Source organism: Medicago truncatula, chromosome 5 (genome assembly GCF_003473485.1).
Source record: "Medicago truncatula cultivar Jemalong A17 chromosome 5, MtrunA17r5.0-ANR, whole genome shotgun sequence".
NCBI lineage: Eukaryota > Viridiplantae > Streptophyta > Magnoliopsida > Fabales > Fabaceae > Medicago > Medicago truncatula.
The window spans coordinates 32,954,825-32,972,582 of NC_053046.1; the positions used below are offsets into that span (position 1 = coordinate 32,954,825).

General features: G+C 35.6%; 1 protein-coding gene across 1 annotated transcript; it reads right to left on the bottom strand.

Moving 5' to 3' along the window:
- Nucleotides 1-610: 610 nt before the first annotated feature.
- LOC11406006 (E3 ubiquitin-protein ligase listerin) lies at nt 611-16,898 on the bottom strand. The gene is made up of 16 exons (XM_013598714.3): nt 16,693-16,898; nt 16,489-16,618; nt 15,384-15,446; nt 14,371-14,448; nt 14,000-14,091; nt 13,404-13,506; nt 12,110-12,262; nt 8,972-9,624; nt 8,380-8,851; nt 7,135-7,664; nt 5,847-6,519; nt 4,829-5,510; nt 3,523-4,556; nt 2,661-3,119; nt 1,770-2,000; nt 611-1,396 (listed from the first exon to the last, which is right to left on the bottom strand). The coding sequence occupies exons 1-16, from the start codon at nt 16,746-16,748 to the stop codon at nt 1,169-1,171; spliced, it is 5,637 nt and encodes a 1,878-aa protein (XP_013454168.1). The 5' UTR covers nt 16,749-16,898; the 3' UTR covers nt 611-1,168.
- Between the last annotated feature and the right edge of the window lie 860 nt (nt 16,899-17,758).

Genomic DNA, 17,758 nt, shown 5'->3' on the forward strand with positions numbered 1-17,758 from the left:
CGTAGAATTAACCATGAAAAATTTATTGAAGTATTTTTTCTAAAAAATCCCTAAAATGCAAGTTATTAGCACTCTAGATTAGACCTTGAATAGCTCTTTGCCATGTTTTTGGTGGTGCCCACAACTAGTGATTTCTCTCCTTGACAAGAGGTGGCAGATCAGGGAGCTTTGAAAGGCAATGAACACCTAGAGTAGTGTCATGGAGAAAGGAAGAGGAAATGGATAATGGTTTTTCTTTTGTTCTTATGTGTAGGACACTTGACATAAAAATAGTAAACATAGTTCATAGCAAGTACCTTTCTAAATCAAACATACACTCAATATAATCCTAGTGTCATATTTTCATGGACAAAAGAAAACATTGTAATAAGTTAAAGAACAATATAAGCATCACTTCATGCACCTAAACCATATGCAAGCTCCTATCTGGACATTGTTACTAAAATTCAGATGTGTGGGCAATGCATGCTACACTTTTAGTACAGGAAAATGCTAATACTCCTTTTCAACACATGATTTTATTATACGATAAAATTCACCTGTTGCAGTAAATCACTTGAATTTAACCTAATTTGGTAAGACTTGTGTAAATTTCAACCCAACCATGATGTGCTGAAAGTGTCAACATTTATATTCATCAAGAGTACGTGCTATTCGCAGTAGTCATTGATAATATAGATAATACTTCTCATAAGATGTATAATAACTATTATTACTAGGGCAATTTTCTAATTGTTACATTGTCAATATGTAAATGCAGATATACAAACACTCTTGCTCAGACAACCTCCTATCGTCAAAACTGACCTTTTCTAAGTACAAACAAAACTCTGTATATCTAACTGCTCCAAACCACCAAGGGAGATCTAAATATAGAAAAGAAATTTGATACGTGAAAAAGGAATCGGAAAACCACTACCCAACTTCCATTTTGAAATCAAGGAGTTCGAGCTGTCTGCTTCACGTGAAGCATATCGGAAAAATGCAGGAAATCATTTAAGTTTCATGAGCCGTTAGTATTTTAGCATTGCCTTGATCATGCATTGATTCCCAGACATTGTATTGATTGATTCTCATGTATCAACATATTCTCATCTTGCGCTAATAATTTCAGTCGAAGATAACTCCAGTGAACAAAATTGGTAAATTTCAACATTCCAGGTTAATCTCAGAACGGAGATTGACACAAGGGGCAAGATGATTTGTGAGATGTTGAAAACCATTTATAAAGGCAAGCAGAATGAAATTTGTGTTTGCATGTCCTGCAAGCAAGGCGAGGAAGGCCGTGGTTTGTGGTGTGGATAACACTGTAACAGATCGGACACTCCTCAACACCTTCAAATTCTTTATCAAAATTGCGCTTCCAAATTCCAATAGCTTCTGCTAAAGCACCATTCTGCAAGAGAAAGAAATTGTTACAAACCTCGTATAATAGTTACTAATTCCGACATTAGTATATTCTGAAGTATTTCACAATATAAGTGCATAGCATTCAGTAGCAACGAAAAAAATATAGTCATCTTAGAAATTGTGGGCGTAACACAACCTCACAAAACCGGTTTGTGAGGCGAGGATAGCACCCATTTATAAACACTTATTCACGTCATCTCTCAACCGACGATGTAGAACAGGAAAGGCTTTTTCATAACTGTTATACGTGAATTAATCATTCGCTATATACAGAAAAGAGTAATTTATATCTGAAACATTGTACAAAAGAAGGTAGCAGAAGCCATCGGCAAAATATAATACTGAGCATAAAAAATTACCTGATTACGAACAAATAGCATCATTGACATTAACCATTTCCTTTGCTTGACCTCACTAATTCCAAGGCTTCGAGTGCAATCAACATCTACAGGCCTAAGTGGATAAGATGCGGGGAGACGAATGACCAGATCCATTCCTGTTTCATCCTTAGTGTAAGTAGCAACAACCTCATTTGCTGATTTGCTTACACTAACTGTGAAATTCTCATCACGAAAGTTGGCTTTCTTAATCTGCATCGGAGACGATATAAACATCCATATCAGAACTGGAATGTGACTAAATTTACTGCATGCTATAAACATCTAAAGCTTTTTCCTCAGTTACATTACATGGATTAAATAATGTTGATTGCTTCAGCAAAAACCAAGTCTCAGAGGTCCCTTTTAATAATTGCATGTTGTTCAAACTAAAAACATATTCTTTGTAAATATGACAATGATTGTCCGTAATTTACAGCACAAAATCAGGTTGGCTGTTGAACTTTAAGAAACAATAAAAACAAATTTCAGATATCCAGCTCATTCGGTTCTCGCAAATGGCACAGATTATGCAAATGAGGCAGTAAAATCATAGGATTCTAGATGTGCACGGCAAACAGATTAGCACATATACATGAGAAACAGCATGGAAGTAGACTCAGGGAACTACTTCAATCATGTGGTGTTGTTAGAATATGCAAAGATATGCACTTTATCACAATATAGCATAGTATGACAGTCGTGAACTGAATATTGCACTAAAATGTTTCATTAACTTCTCTGCTTTTTCTCTCATTTCCCTCCCCCCTTCACTAAATATGTACCGAGGAAATTGTGCAACTTAACAAAATCAGGCAGTTTAACAAAAAAAAACAGAACTTTACTTTATGTGGACATGGAATTACATCATACCTGGGACAATTCATTTGCAATGAGAGGAGGGCTGCAGCAAGTCCTGGTAAAGGATTCAATGGCAGTTGATATGTTACGATCGCGCAAATCATTAAACCAGCCACGGACATAAGCAGGAAGAACATGAAGCATCAGGCCATATATTGCTCCAGCAAGTGATGAAATTTTTTCCGACTCAATAGGCCAAAGAGATTTCACAGAGAATAAGAGTGAACCAGTGTTGGTGGCTAGGGTTGCAGCACTTGCAGATTTTGATAAGCTACCAGAAAGCTCTGCATCTTTCTTCTTCAGACTCTGATTCATGGAAATGTCTACAGGAATATGCTGAAAAAGGCAATCTAAAATAACTGGAGTAGCAGAATCTTGAATGTACTGGATCAGTCTCTCCCTGTCAGATGATGATGAAGGTAACGACCATAGATGTGATATCAACAAAGACCAAGCCAGGAAGAGATTTACCTGCAGTAGATTTTTTAGACCATTGGTGCACCAATGGACAGATACAGTAAGTAAATAAACATCAAAATGTTAGACATATTGGTAGGTAACCTCTTAATTAGCTAGTGAGTTTGTTAGTTAGTTAGTTTGTGGTGTTAGATGAGAAAGTTTTAAATTAAGGAGGGATTAGAGTGTTTTTGGGTTTGAAAGGAAATTAGAATGCAAAAGAGTTCGGTCTCTCATGAAAACGGTATCAGAGCCGTTTCCTTACAAACCCAAAGATACTCTACCTAATACATCCTATGATTCATAGCCTCTCATCTCACACTCCAACTAATTGACTTACTAACTAGCTCAAAGTTGACTAAGATAATCTATCACAAATAATAGAGTTCAACTATGTTCCCAAATAAATTATACTTACTCGTTGATGCGAATGTAAGTCCATTTCAAGAACCTCATATGGTGCCCTTTCGACCATGTAAGATATTTCCTTTTTCAAACTGACCTTTTCTTCTATTGACGTGTCAAAACGGCTGGAATCCTGGTCACTAGCAGCATTTATGTCTGAGTTGCAAGCACTATCTTCAATGACAGCCATGCTTAAAACAGGCTCATTTGAAAGAACATAATATGCAGCAAACTGCAACAAAGGAATTGGCTTGGAAGTAAAAAGTATAGCATACAATGAGCTGATAGACCCTTTGCTTAGTCCCCAAAATGCAATTGATTTCACTGCTCTATCTCTAGCCTGGGGAGAGGAATTAAGGACAGCAGAAGCAACAAATTCCCAAAAAGATGCATGTTGAACCCGTGACAACGCAATAACTGATGCAGCTTCTTTGAAGTATGCATTTGCAATAGCCTCGGATATGCCAGTGCAAAATAGTAAGCGCAGTATACCTTCTACAATCCGATCTTTAGCAGAATCCAACTTTTCTGTTTTCATTGTATTTAAATTATCTGTCTCTTCAGTTTGGTGATGTTTACAATGCTTTAGGAAAAGTGAAAAGGATAACAGGGCATTTTCAGAAATTTTTATAGGAAAAGGATCTGAAATCGAAATAATTTTCTCAATTTTCTTACACATTACATCCAAATTACCGGATGAATCATCAACTAAACCATTTACATTTTCTGTTACATCCTCCATCATAACAACTACTGATTGAATCCAACACCTTAGGTTGGACAACAGAAAGTCCCAATCTTCTTCACTAAATTCATTCCAGCAGTAACCTACTGAAACAACCATAAGTTTTGATAGCAGCACCTGAACTACTGGAAGCTGGTTGGTCATTGCAGATACTCCAGCAACAAGCTTCTGCTTCAGAAATAATTGATATAAAAGTTTCCTCTCATCAGGGCTGATACTTCTAGCTGGCTTTAATGATTGTGGACCACCCATTGCGCTGAAAGGATAACAGGCAATTACCAACTGAAGCCAGCCTTCCATATCTACAAGAGTCATGACCAATTTCATTAATACCATAAATTATCCATAATTTATGGCAAAAGAAATTTTTGAATAAAAAATTATGTTAAACAATATTTTTAAATGAAATGAACTATTTGCACTGTTGCAAATAAGCACAAGCCATAAATGCAAACACGAACACACAAAACACATAATTTTAGCTGAACCTTCTATACCTGCTGATAAAAAATGTCAAATCAGGACTCTAACGAATTAGCATGGTGTGTTCCATTTACAAGAAAGAGGAATTTACCTTGCCCTGTTGTCCATGTGACCAAAGGTGGAAGCCTTAGAGCCCTCTCAAGCCAGTCTATCATGGTGTTTTGCACAAATCCTTCTACTAAAGAACAAGGTTCAACACCTTTAATGGGCTCCATATATCCATAAAATGGTTCAAGAAGTACACTAATAAGAAAAGGAAGAATCCTAAGACAATTTGTATTTACTTCTTCACCAAGAAATAGTTTATTGGCAAGAAGCTCAATAAGATAGGATGCCTTCTTAGTCCCCCATATGTTCTCTTTAAACAATGTAGACAGAAAGGAAACAAGCGCTCTTAAGAATGGTTCTTCAATTCCTTCTATTTCATCAGCTGGAACTGGCCACATACTCACAGAACTCTTCGTGCTATCCGCTCCATAAATAAGAGAACCATCGAGCAAGATGCTCAATATGTCATCTAATAGGCTTTCCAGGGGAGAATCACTTCTTTTGGCGTATGCACACAGTGAAGGTAAGAAAGAAGACAAAGCACTGTTTTCTGGCCATCTCCATGTGCATAGTATTTCAGCAGCTAGCCATGCAGATGATGCAATATCTTGACCTCTTTCAAGCATAGACGAATTAGGCATTGCACACCCAGCAATAACTCTATCTATTCCAATTTTTTGGATTAACTTGTCAATTAGAGCTACAAATTTCTGGTGTCCTGAAGCCTGCAGACGGTAAAAACTGGAGATTAAATGTACTACCTTGTTTTCTTTATATCTTAGGCAGGATCTTCAACTACATGTTACATGTATTAACAACATATTTCATATAAGCAAGTCATGACTAGTTTCATCTGTAACATACTATTTGATATTGGATAAAGCATTAAAAATGGTAAAGCCTACCATAGCTCACTTACCAATATTGACATTGATGTCCCAATTTATATAGCAATACAGACCAACACAACATACTTTGTATCCTAACATGTAAACGCAAGTGCGTAATACAAAACAAGATTCTTCTATTAAATAGAGACAAATAACCATATGTGTGAATACCTTTATTGAGCTGAACTTGTGTACTACAAACACAGGCCATCTGTCCTCTTTTATCAGCAGCTGGTGTAGAAGATTCTGTTCATCATTTTCATCCACGCAGACACGCTCAAGAATTTCAAGTACCCATGTACAGCATAATGATGTGATCCCGTTATTAACACGACTATCTTCAACAAATATTGCAGACTTTACTGATTCAATTAAGACTTTCCACAGGCTCCTGTAGTTCTCTATGCATAAGCTTTTTAAAAAGGGGACATTTATCTTGTTATGGAAAGTGTGTGCATATTCCCCCAATGATCGTCTGGCACTGTCATCAAGTGAATAGTCCAAAGCTTTACTTGAATTACACTCCCACTTGATGACAAAGATTGCTGCTAAAATTCCTGATACAGTTCTACCTACCTCATCCAGTGTCTTCAGGCAAAAGAAACTGCCATCAAGTATCTCAAGGGAGACCTTAGCCATCTCAACAATGTTAAGAGAACTATCATGTTCTGCAGAGATTTCTGCATCAATGCTTAACATAGAAGCTGTATCTTGTGCCCAAGAAAAAGACGAATCATGTATAAATCTGACCAACTTCCTGAGAATCTCCTCATAGACGACGATCAATGCATCTATGGACAGAAAAGGAATAGATCTTCCTTCTTCTGAACCACCAAGAAGAGAGCTGCATATAAAAAGTTTAAGATCAGAGTTAAGACCACTCCAGCCAATTAATCTTATATATCTCTAGATTGGGTTCAACACAAAATTAAGTAAATGATATATACAACTTCACATAGTGCTCTCCTTTAACAGCAAAATATGTCTTTATTTAATAACCATTAGCAGTTTAAGACTTGAACATGCTATGGCTTTCAGACACGCAAATATAGATTGAGACAGCAGAAAAACCCCAAAAAACTACAAATCCGTCAAGCTGAAATGTGAGAAGTTAGGGTTTTCTAATAGATTAAAAAAACATGTATTAGAACAAAACAACCCAAAACACAGCATAATTTCCCTATAATACAACAATGTGTGTGTGTAAGTTACTACCAACAGATGCTTTCCTTTGTAGCTGACTTTTTTATTATTTTCTTGCTGTATGACTATCCATATTCAAACTGTCACATGCAAGGCATGGGGACTAAAGACCTATTTATGAGTGAACACAACTGAACATAAATTCAGAAACAACACAAATGAGTATATTACATTGTTGACATTCAGTTTCAATGGGTATATTTATAGTATAAGACATTTTCTGCATGATGCCTCTGAAAAATCTGTATTGACATACCACATAAACTGCACATGAGAAGTGCTATACGGAGGCAGAGAATGAGAAGCAGCAATAGCATATGATTCCAGACATTCATGATGCCAATCTTCAGCATTAGCGCCTGGTCTATAACTGGAACCATCTCTCACCTTCCTCTTCATACTCTCGTCCCTTGCTTTTTCAAGGAGCATGGCAAACATTGCTGTTTGGTCAGAGTTTATCAAACCTGCTGGGCATCCAGAATTACTTTGGTTAATTACACAATTGACGATGAAAGACCATTGTTCTGAGAAATGCCTATCATCCAGCAAGGTCAACAAAAGATCTAAACGAGCATTAGTTGAGGAACTATTTGGCTGCAGACACCAAGGGACAAAAGTATTCTTGAAGATTTGCAGAAATTCTTCAGCTTCCAATAATTCATCTCCACCATATGAAAGCTGACTACTACAGTGCCCTCTTTTCTGATTAAAAACTTCTTGGACCGTTTTTTGTGGTCCAAATATTGAAACAGCAACGGATAGAAGTTTTACAGTATTTGCTGAATCCTGATAGAAAACATCCATTAATTCTATTGAAATAGTCATCCAGATAATACTAAATAAAAAAATATCATAGCCTATGCAACATCAAGCCCCCTTTTATTAACAGGCTAAATCAACAACAAAGTTGACGTCATAACTAATTCCCTCAAATTGATGATTATTAGATGATATACTTTTTTTTTTTTTTTGAATCAGGCAAACTAGCCCACCAAAATTGGCAGGCACCGGGGAGAATCGAACCTAAGACCTTGAGAGGAGCAGACTCCAAGGTCCCAAGCCAACACCATCAGACCAACCCAAGTGGGTTAGATGATATACTTATTCATACTCTAACTATGCATAGAATTAGCCTCCTCATGAAGACCAAAAAAGCAGATATCCTATCAGTATACCACCCGTTTCAAGATATGTTAAAAAACCTAAAATATAATCCCCAAGTGTGAAAAAGAGACTAATTCAGTGATTCTACAACAACCAAACACTTTCCCACTCCATATGCATAATTAAGATATAAATGGGTATACCAGAAGATAACTACCATGTGAGCATGTGGGAACAGGAACTCTAAATTGACTAAAATGAATATATTGAACAATATGCTCCATTATGCAGATGTAATATCAAAAATTTCATGATCAGCCCCAATAATTACCATCCGTATATCATATAAATAAATTAAAAACAGAGTGGCAAAGAAGTTGTAATAATATCAACTTACAGAAGACCTAATGATTGGGAAAGACTTCGCCAACATAGGTCCAACAATATAGACCAAGGGCCAAGTTGCACCTTTCGTAACTGTATGTTTCTCCAACAATAACATAAACGAAATGATTTGTTCAACCATCTCCACATTGCCTGCTTGCTGAAGAACACTCATGCAATTATCTTCAAGTTCCACAGTAAAAACAGATAGAAGATTGATATCTAATACATGAATGCCTAAAAGGATTTCAACAAAGCACTTTCCCAATGCTTGCAAATAGGGCATAGGATATTTCGTATTTTGCACATCCACTTTCTTGCTATGAGAAAGGGTTTTCTCAGATGAATCAGATTCTTTTCCTGTGATTATATCATAACCTTTGGAGCTTCCAGTTGTAAGGAAATCCCTCCATATAAGCTTTACTAGGATATTATCAATGAGAGTGACTCGGAAATGACTGATCGAGTCGTCTCCACCATTATATCTGATACAAACAGACGACAGTTTGGTTACAGAAAAAACAAACAATGGACATCAGGCAATTTAACCATGGAGTAAATGAATCCAAGTACAGACAAACACTATCAAATGGAAAAATACGTACCTTGAAGCATTTTTCAAGGACCAAAGAAAACACTCTTCAAATGACTGAAAAAATGCCAGTCTATCTGCTGATAGAGAAGTTTTCCTTCCCGCCCACAAGCTTTTGAAAAAATCAAGAAAAAACTTATCCCCCTGAACAGCTTTAGGAGGCACGTTGTCTAAAAATAAAACCAAGGCAGGGTATGAGACCTGTTGGGAACCAAAGCATCCATTCCTAAGAAAATTCCAAAAAGGATTCAGTATGTTTTTCTGAACATTTAAGGAACTCCAACTCCCTGGGAACCTTCTAGAAAAAAGTAATATTACATCCCACATTGAAGGATGACATGTTGGATCCTTCTCATTGAAAGCACCAAGAATTGCACCGGCAAGACTTTTTATATTTCCTTCGGTAATAGCATGTGGCATATTTTTTATAAAGCTCTTCAAAACAGTATAGGTAGCAGATCGGATAGTAGGTCTTTGAGACTTCAAAAATTCTAAGAAGTGCTTATGATCTATTAACAACTTTTCACCAAAAGAAACAGCCGCCACCCTGGCCTTCGAAGCATGTTTAGGTTCAGTAGTTATATTCTCAAAAGCAGGCTGCTCTTGTTGTGGGGATATTAAAACATCAAGAAGAGAGGCCAATGCCAACAATGTTGATGATATCACCTGTAAGAACAAAATAGAGAATAAATTTCATGAAGTAAAAGTACATGGCCCAAAATCGAAAAATTGAACATGTCAAATACATCACATAACTAAACCATTAAAATGTAACCAAAGAGAAGGCTATCTGAGTTGAAGATGGACCATGTGATAGAGCCAAAGAGAGTACATGGCCCAAAATCGAAAAATTGAACATGTCAAATACATCATATAACTAAACCATTAAAATGTAACCAAAGAGAAGGCTATCTAGGTTGAAGATGGAACATGTGATAGAGCCAAAGAGACTTTCGGTTGAATCTTGGGTCGAATCGACCAAAGCCCTAGAGGTATAGAGAGTGTAACCATAAAGGAATTTTGGTACTCATGGCAAGCAAAAGAAAGCGCAATCTTAAGCTGAATGGATGTTCTATTAAGGGTAATGGAAGGATTTAAATATACAGACATGGAACACAAGGGGAAGTCGGTGAGGAAATTTGGCTTTGGGCTCGATACTCCATAGCTCTGCTAGTTGAAAACATTGCTCATTGTTCACTCTTTACAAAGTAATTTATGCATTACTTGACAGTGAATTTCATTGCTACACTGCAGTGCGTGTGCGACTGAATATTTTGGGTTCTGCGCTTCATCAACATAAGAGCCAACAAAACCAGCTACTACTAAGCGAAGACAATGGGCAGCAAACAGACCATAAACCATCCATATTACTATTGACTTATGTGCCAATGAAGTTAAAAAAAAAGTTTAGTCCAAGAAGAGGACAAAGGCTAGTACGTAGTAACTGAAGTATGTAATAATTGTGAATCTCACATGGACACAAGGGACTGTCTTTACAAGCATAATACAGCTATAGTAATTTTAATTTACAGCAGAAGTTATCAATGAAAATAAAGTCAAGTAATTTCTTTCCATTTCTAGGTAAATATAGCTCTCCTACGACACTAGGATCAGTAACGGAGCAACTATGGAGGCCCACCTGGGCCATAGTCCCCCTTAAAATCATAGTTTTGTTTAACATTAACATATATGTATATAATAATATAATGTGTGGCCCCATCCTTGACCCTATACATTTTACATAAAACATAGATCTTTCACCACAACTGATATCTTCTCGGTATTAAATATTAATAATAGTCAAACACAATTCTAGCTAGGTGTCATTGTGTCACTATATTTCTCTCTGGGGTAGGACTGTGTATTCATTTGAAAATATGCAAAATAATTCATTGATATATATTTATCTTTTGTATGTTACCAATGAAAATGAGTTTATCTGGTTTGTCAGAATATCAAAAGTAATATTTTAGATCAAATTATATCTTAATATATTATCAAATATGTATTCTGCATTTTTATTAAATCGTTTGTTTTTGTCAGTAGTGTGACTCAAAGTATAGTATACATAAAAGTTGGACTGTATCAATTTTTAATGGATTTGTATTTGAGAAGATGGCTCCACTTGCTAGTTATTTAATCATTTTACTCGGTCGAGTCAGTGCAACTCAGATGCTAAAGGACTACAGGGACATTTGATGTGTTGGGGTAGGGCTCCAACACAATACCTCTCTTATCCACACTTAGGGCATGAGTGTTTTGCTGCTAACTTGAAACTAAAAAAATATGGGTCTTGTTAACGAGTGCCCCCGGGGCACTCTTTAAGCATTCCAAAAGGAGAAACTATTCCATAAAAAAAGTCAAATGTTTCAATTTCCAATGCATTGATTACAAAAAATTTCAAAAAAAGTTACCTTTTAAAGGTCTTAAAGAGTGCCCCGGGGGCACTCGTTAACATTTCCCAAAAAATATATATATTTTACTCAAAAAATACTTCATTTGATTTTTTGCACATTATAAACATATGAAAGCTTAAATTTTGTTTGCTAAATCATTCTTTTAAGTCTTGGTCCCTTCGAGATCAATATCCTGACTACGCTCCAGATTAGGATAACATGACACATTAGAGAAATAGCTATTTGCATGATATTATTTTCTAGTGTTAAACATATTCCTAGTCCCTGTAACATATCCTATCTTTATTTTAGTCCCTACAATAAATTTTTAATCCCCACCTTTTAAAAAAATGGGTGTTTTTAGTCACTCTTTTATAAAAATGGGGTGATTTTAGAGGGACCAATCCTGTTTTTATAAAATGAGGGACTAAAAAAGGACATAAATTTTATAGGGACTACACCCTAAACTTTATAAGGTCTAAACATGAAAGATCAGTAATTTTATCTTGACTAAAAACATAATCAAACCTTGTTTATAATTATTTATCCAGTCCTACCATGAAATAATAGCTATTCAAACCCAAAGCAAGATCTCTACCACTATTTTAAAATCATTCCATACCAATATAAGACATCCTACCATCAATATTTACAGAAAGCATTTCATAGTCAGCTAAAAATGAGAACCATTGCAAACCAATGATAAATTGAAGACTTCGATGTACAAGTAAATTGAAGTGATTTTTATAGTATACCTGCTGGTACATCTCCTCCAACTCATCCATGGCTACAGCTTTGTCAGACAAACTTTGTGGCGTAAGCTTTAGGTTTTCTTCTAAATACATGAATATCTCTGTTGTGCATAAAATTAAAGCATCGAGTCTTTTTTCCTGTGCTGGAAAGATAGCCTAATGCAATCAAACGAAGGATTAAAACAGGAATTACATGTGGCACAAATTTGGTAACAAACTTATTCAGGTACAAGCATAAAAGTTTCCATCACAGGATATACTGAGGCAGGCCTGTACACTGAGAGAATGAATGTTACAATACAGAAAAAGTGACTCCTAAATGTTTCAATTTAAGTGTATTAATATGTACTGTAATTTTGAAACATAACCATGTGGTATAACAAAGCATACACAAAGCCTTTGTACAAATTTCTACATCACTCTGCAGTTTCCAAAACGTCAAAGTTTTTCCAACAATGTGTTACGGTATAGAATAAAAGGGAGATTGTTGGGGAAGTTAGAAAGTATCATGTATAAATAGCAACACATATGAATAGAGGAGGATCATTATTTAGTATTTTAAACTTCTAGTGAATAGAGCAGTGGCTCTGTAGAAGAAGGGGAACCCTTGGAGGAGAGTTTTCTCTTTGGAGAGAGGAAAATGTAAATCCCTTTGAAGTGCCCTTTGAGCCCTAAGGTCCTCCCTGCCTTGGACTGGGGCACCAACCCCTCACCCTAATTTTTTTTTATCAAAACAAAAAGAGTAGCAACTCTATTGTGAAGGGGAACCCCTTGGAGGAGAGATTCTCTCCTATTATATATCCTATTTTTTAATAAAAGTGTTCTATCTTTGGAATTCAACTTTTGGGTTCCTACCAGTATTTGACCTGTCTCAGCCTAACATATCACCAATAGCATAACCTCCCCCTAGAATGGTAGAACTCGAAAGCCATTCTGACTTTAGTAATAACAGTAAAGATGGTCATTTTAAAAAATAAAAAATAAAAAATAAAAACAGTAAAGATGGTGGTGGGTGGGGGGTAGCTCAACTGGTTTGAACTAAGGGGTAAAGGAGTTGGATGTCCCGGGTTCAATTCTGGATGGAGGGGCAAATATTATTCTAACAACTACCTACTAACATTTGCCATTAAAATAAATAAATAACAGTAAAGAGGGTATGACTCTTCGTATATATATAGTATTCTCTGGTGATAAACACGTGAATTCCATCACATGTCTCGTCTCTTTCCCTCTCAACACCAACAATGAATAGAAATCGTTTAAAATAGAACTGTAAGATAAAATTAATATAGCAAACCTGCAAAGACCTTTTTGCTGCCTGAGAAACTTCAGAAGCTGGATCAAATTGTGCAAACCACCATGGTCCCATCAAGGTCTTCAAATGAGGAGCTAAATCTCTCCTGAGAAGGGCGTGGGAAGTGAAGTTAACAACAAGTCTCTGACTATGTGAATTAAATTCACTCATTCAAGACATTAAGACTTCAGAAGGATCAGATTTCGGACCAAAAACATATTTAACCCATAAAAAAAAAATCTTAAATTCAATAAAATTAAGATGCTCAAAACCAGTTAAATAGGTACATATTAAAAAAACCTATTTAATGTATATTTGGTAGACTAAAATGTCCACGCCTGGTGGAAGCTGGGATAAGGCCTTTGTTTATTAATTATTATTGGGTGGACTAGGCTGTAGACACCAATTTTTAAAAGATACCTGGGTTCTTCATACGCTACTGACACAAGAGACTTGCCAAAGCATGCATAAATTTATTCATAAAATAAAGCAACAACAAATTATCAAATTCTGAAGTATTCAAATACTTCAAATTATTCGGTTAAAAAACAAGAAAGAAACATCAATAAATGTTCATTAAAATAGGTATAAGTTCTAACCCAACAGAAGTAACAAGTGTGGTCATGGTATCATGAGTAGCCCGCCTAACATCCCTATTGTAGTCCAGCAACAGCTTTTTATATTCAAACGCCTACGCAAGAACAAATTAAATGATCAAGTCTATCAAATAAGTATATTTAAAAATTGAGACGAGCAATTATGAACTACTAGACCCTTAGAGGGAGAATAAAACTCTTCCATTTTATATGGGAAAAATGAAAGTTGCCGTTGAAAAGAACAACTTGTTCCACATTCAACACATAGATGTTCCTCATATATGAAAGCAAAGAGACCTAATACAGGAAATACATAGCCAAACATGCAATCTAATACATATAAATAACTAAATATATATATTAAAAACACATACCCATTGGGGAATAATTGGAACAATTTCTTTTGCTGACTTTTGCTGAAGCAGCGTAGATAAAGCTGACAATGCCTTAAGCTGTTAAAAGAATTATATATTAAAAGACGGGTTAATAAGAATATATAAAAATACAGGTTAATAAAAAGCCAATGAGATATTTAAGAGAAGAGATTCATCACCAGACAAAATAATTGCAATCATTGATTAATTTATTGCAACCAAATCAGAATAAAATCTATTATGGAAGACAAAATACTAGTAGAAACAGTAAATGTATGGACTCATGACTAATACGGTCACAGACTAAAAAAATGAGAAAGAAATCAACTTTACATTGAGAAGCTCAATTATGATGCCCCATTGATAAATTATATAAATGAAATGTATGGACAAGAAGGTACAGCACAGAAGTTCTTAAATCACAGGTAAAAAAATATAAAATTAAAAGCAAATTGCAGAACAGGTTTTATCGTTAGAAACTCTGCCCCAGAGTTTGGGCAAAGGTGACAACTCGGACAGTCAGAAACTGGTTATGTTATGGACCTACTGGATTATGTTAAAACTTCAAATGCTAAGTAAATTCATAATAGTACAGGTTCATTAGCATGACCAAAGACACTCGTGAGAAAAGAACAGCAATGCAAATCTCGCCTATCAAACAACTAGACATACATTCCACATGACACATTATATGCACATCTATGGTTTACAGCATCTTGTCTTATTATATACAATGCAAAGTGCTGAGACATAATCGGTACAGTCATTGAACAAGCTTCACACAAACTCAGAAAACCTCATGTTTTAACTCAGGAAGTGGCCCCATCAAGTTTTAAGAAAAGTAAAATTTTAAAATGTCATGGTTCTCTATTCAACTTATGCGTGCATAATTCAACACGCATCATCTATAATTAATACTGGCTAAAAGCACGGAATTGCAAACTTGAAGCAGAGTAGAACAGAATGCATCAAAAGAGGAATAGATACAAAGCATAAAGTTGATACAAAATTACCTTAGTGGTGGAATCCTTCCTGCCTAGTCTCTTCAAGTGCACTGCAATTTCACTATCAACATCCTGGTTGTTCCCAAAATTACCAAAACAATACCACACATTACAGAGAGTTGGAAAAAAAAACTGTTGAGAAAGAAATGTTCACATTCTAGCTCTAACAACTCAACTCAAAATTTAAACAAAAATTCCATGGCATAAAATCCCCGGACAAAGAAACAAGCACATGAAAGACATATGTAGCACATTCCTATGTTGCACCAACACTTCAGATCAAAATGTGTTCAATATCTGATGCATATCAGTATCATGTCAGAGTGTTTGAGTCTTTGTAGCATTGACACTTCTAATCAATTATGTCATTTTCTCAAATTACTACCGGTGTCAACGTGTCAGCGCTTCATAGGTTTGAGACTTGAGCTAATGGTTCATAGGTTAATCAAGCTCATTATTGTCAAGAAACACGTGTAACTCACAGACCCCTCTAGTAAGTTAATCTACTCACTATCCAGTTGTAACACAAAACTACACCTAATTATTAATTTAAAATAAACCACCGATTTAAGGACTGTTAGGCAAGACCTATTTTTGAGCTTATAGCTTATAAGCTAATTTGACAAAAAAGACCTGTTTGATTACTGTCACTTTCTCATGAGCTTATAGCGTTCTTTGATAAGTTAATTGTAAGTAGCTTATAGCTTATCATTGTTTATCTCAATTTTACCCCTCTAATCTTAATTGAAAAAACTTCAATATTATTTAAATTAAATATACCTTTTTTTGATGTCATTTCATATTTGTAAGCTAGTTCAACCGCTAGTTTTACCAAACACTGTAAATTCAATCAGCTAGCTTATTGTCGCTACAAGCTAGCTTATCAGATATTCGCTAGTTTTTACTAAACAGAGCCTTAGTCCCTAGTCCCTAAACTATCAGGTCCTCTACAATTTAGTTCCTAAAGTATATAAATATATTAAGGCATGAAAACTCGTCAAATTTAATAATAATATGATTAAGATGTTAAGAAATTGATGGTAGTAAATTGATGGTTTAATGAAGAAAATTAATCAAAAAAATAATAGAAATTTATAGAATGAATAGGACATACCGCAAAAGGGAGAGAAGAGTCTTCATTTGAAGGAGAAGGATCAAGACGGGAACTACCGACAAAACCACCGAATCCAACAGCGGCGGCAGCGGCGGAGGAAGGGGCGGAGGATAACAACGATGCGGCGAGACTGCGAGAAAGAGAGAAAAAAGCGATAAGAGTGCGAATGATGATTAGGGATTGAGGAGAAAAGAGGATTGTTACCTGCTACTTGATGGGCGAGCTTTGCTTCTAGCACCTTCTCCTTTCTGTCTTCCCATTACGATTCTTCTTCTTCTTCTTCTTTTTGAGTGCGTAGAGAAACTATTACGATGTGGCGGTGCTACTGTGTGCGCAGCTGCGGAGCTACGGAAAAAGGGAAACGCGCTGAGTTTTCTTCTACTTGTTGTGGACGATGACTAGAGAGAATAAGAAGACGGTTCACTATGTTTTTATTTTTATTTATAAAAATTACGATTTTTTTTTTCCTTTCTATAAGGTAAATTGGCTACTTTTCTAAAATTACGACAAGGAAATTGTTATATTTCCCCTACACGTTTTTTATTCAGTTTTGCTTAATTTTTACATGGTTTGTTTTTCTCTTTTTGAAAAAAATAAATAAATAAATAATTTTTCCAACACTAATACTAATATCAGGAAGGCTACATAGAAAAATAAGTGATTACATGTGAGGAAGGAATTGATCGGAGTGGATCTGGAGAATGGTGAAGTTATCTAATAGGAACATGTAACAAGGACAAAAATGAGAGAGTAAAAATGAAGTGGTAAAGTGAGAGCGTAAAAAATGAGTAATATTTCGGTATTTATAGAGAGGAAAAAATATCGGGTATGGTGGAATCCATTAAGTAATTATGGATGTGTAGAAATATTAAAGAGGTGAGTACATTGATGGGACAAGACATGGTGACATGACAAATAGTTTGAATCAACTAACATTCATAGCTCAATTACAAAACAGTTATTGGTGGACTGTGGACCAGTATATGTGGACCGAATTAAGAACAAACGTATACACTTTAACATGCTTGATGCTTTGGAGAGTGAGGATTGGTATAGGTCGACCAAATAAAAAACAAACGTCTACATCTTAACATGCTTGACGCTTGGGGGACTGCGGATTGGTATATGTCGATCAAATAAAGAATAAACGTCTACGCCTTAACAGGCTTGACACTTGGTGGACTGTGGACTGACATGGATGAACCATTTTGTGTACTTGTAATATTTTGCTGGACTAACTATCAAGATCTCACTCAACACGAGTTTGACT

What these genes read in the sequence shown, in the direction of transcription:
- LOC11406006 (XM_013598714.3), bottom strand. Translation starts at nt 16,748, where the DNA reads ATGGGAAGACAGAAAGGAGAAGGTGCTAGAAGCAAAGCTCGCCCATCA. An exon ending in TTCCAATTATTCCCCAATGG is followed by an intron (nt 14,092 to 14,370) that starts GTATGTGTTTTT and finishes GTTCTTGCGTAG; the next exon opens with GCGTTTGAATATAAAAAGCT. An exon ending in ACACTTGTTACTTCTGTTGG is followed by an intron (nt 13,507 to 13,999) that starts GTTAGAACTTAT and finishes CGCCCTTCTCAG; the next exon opens with GAGAGATTTAGCTCCTCATT.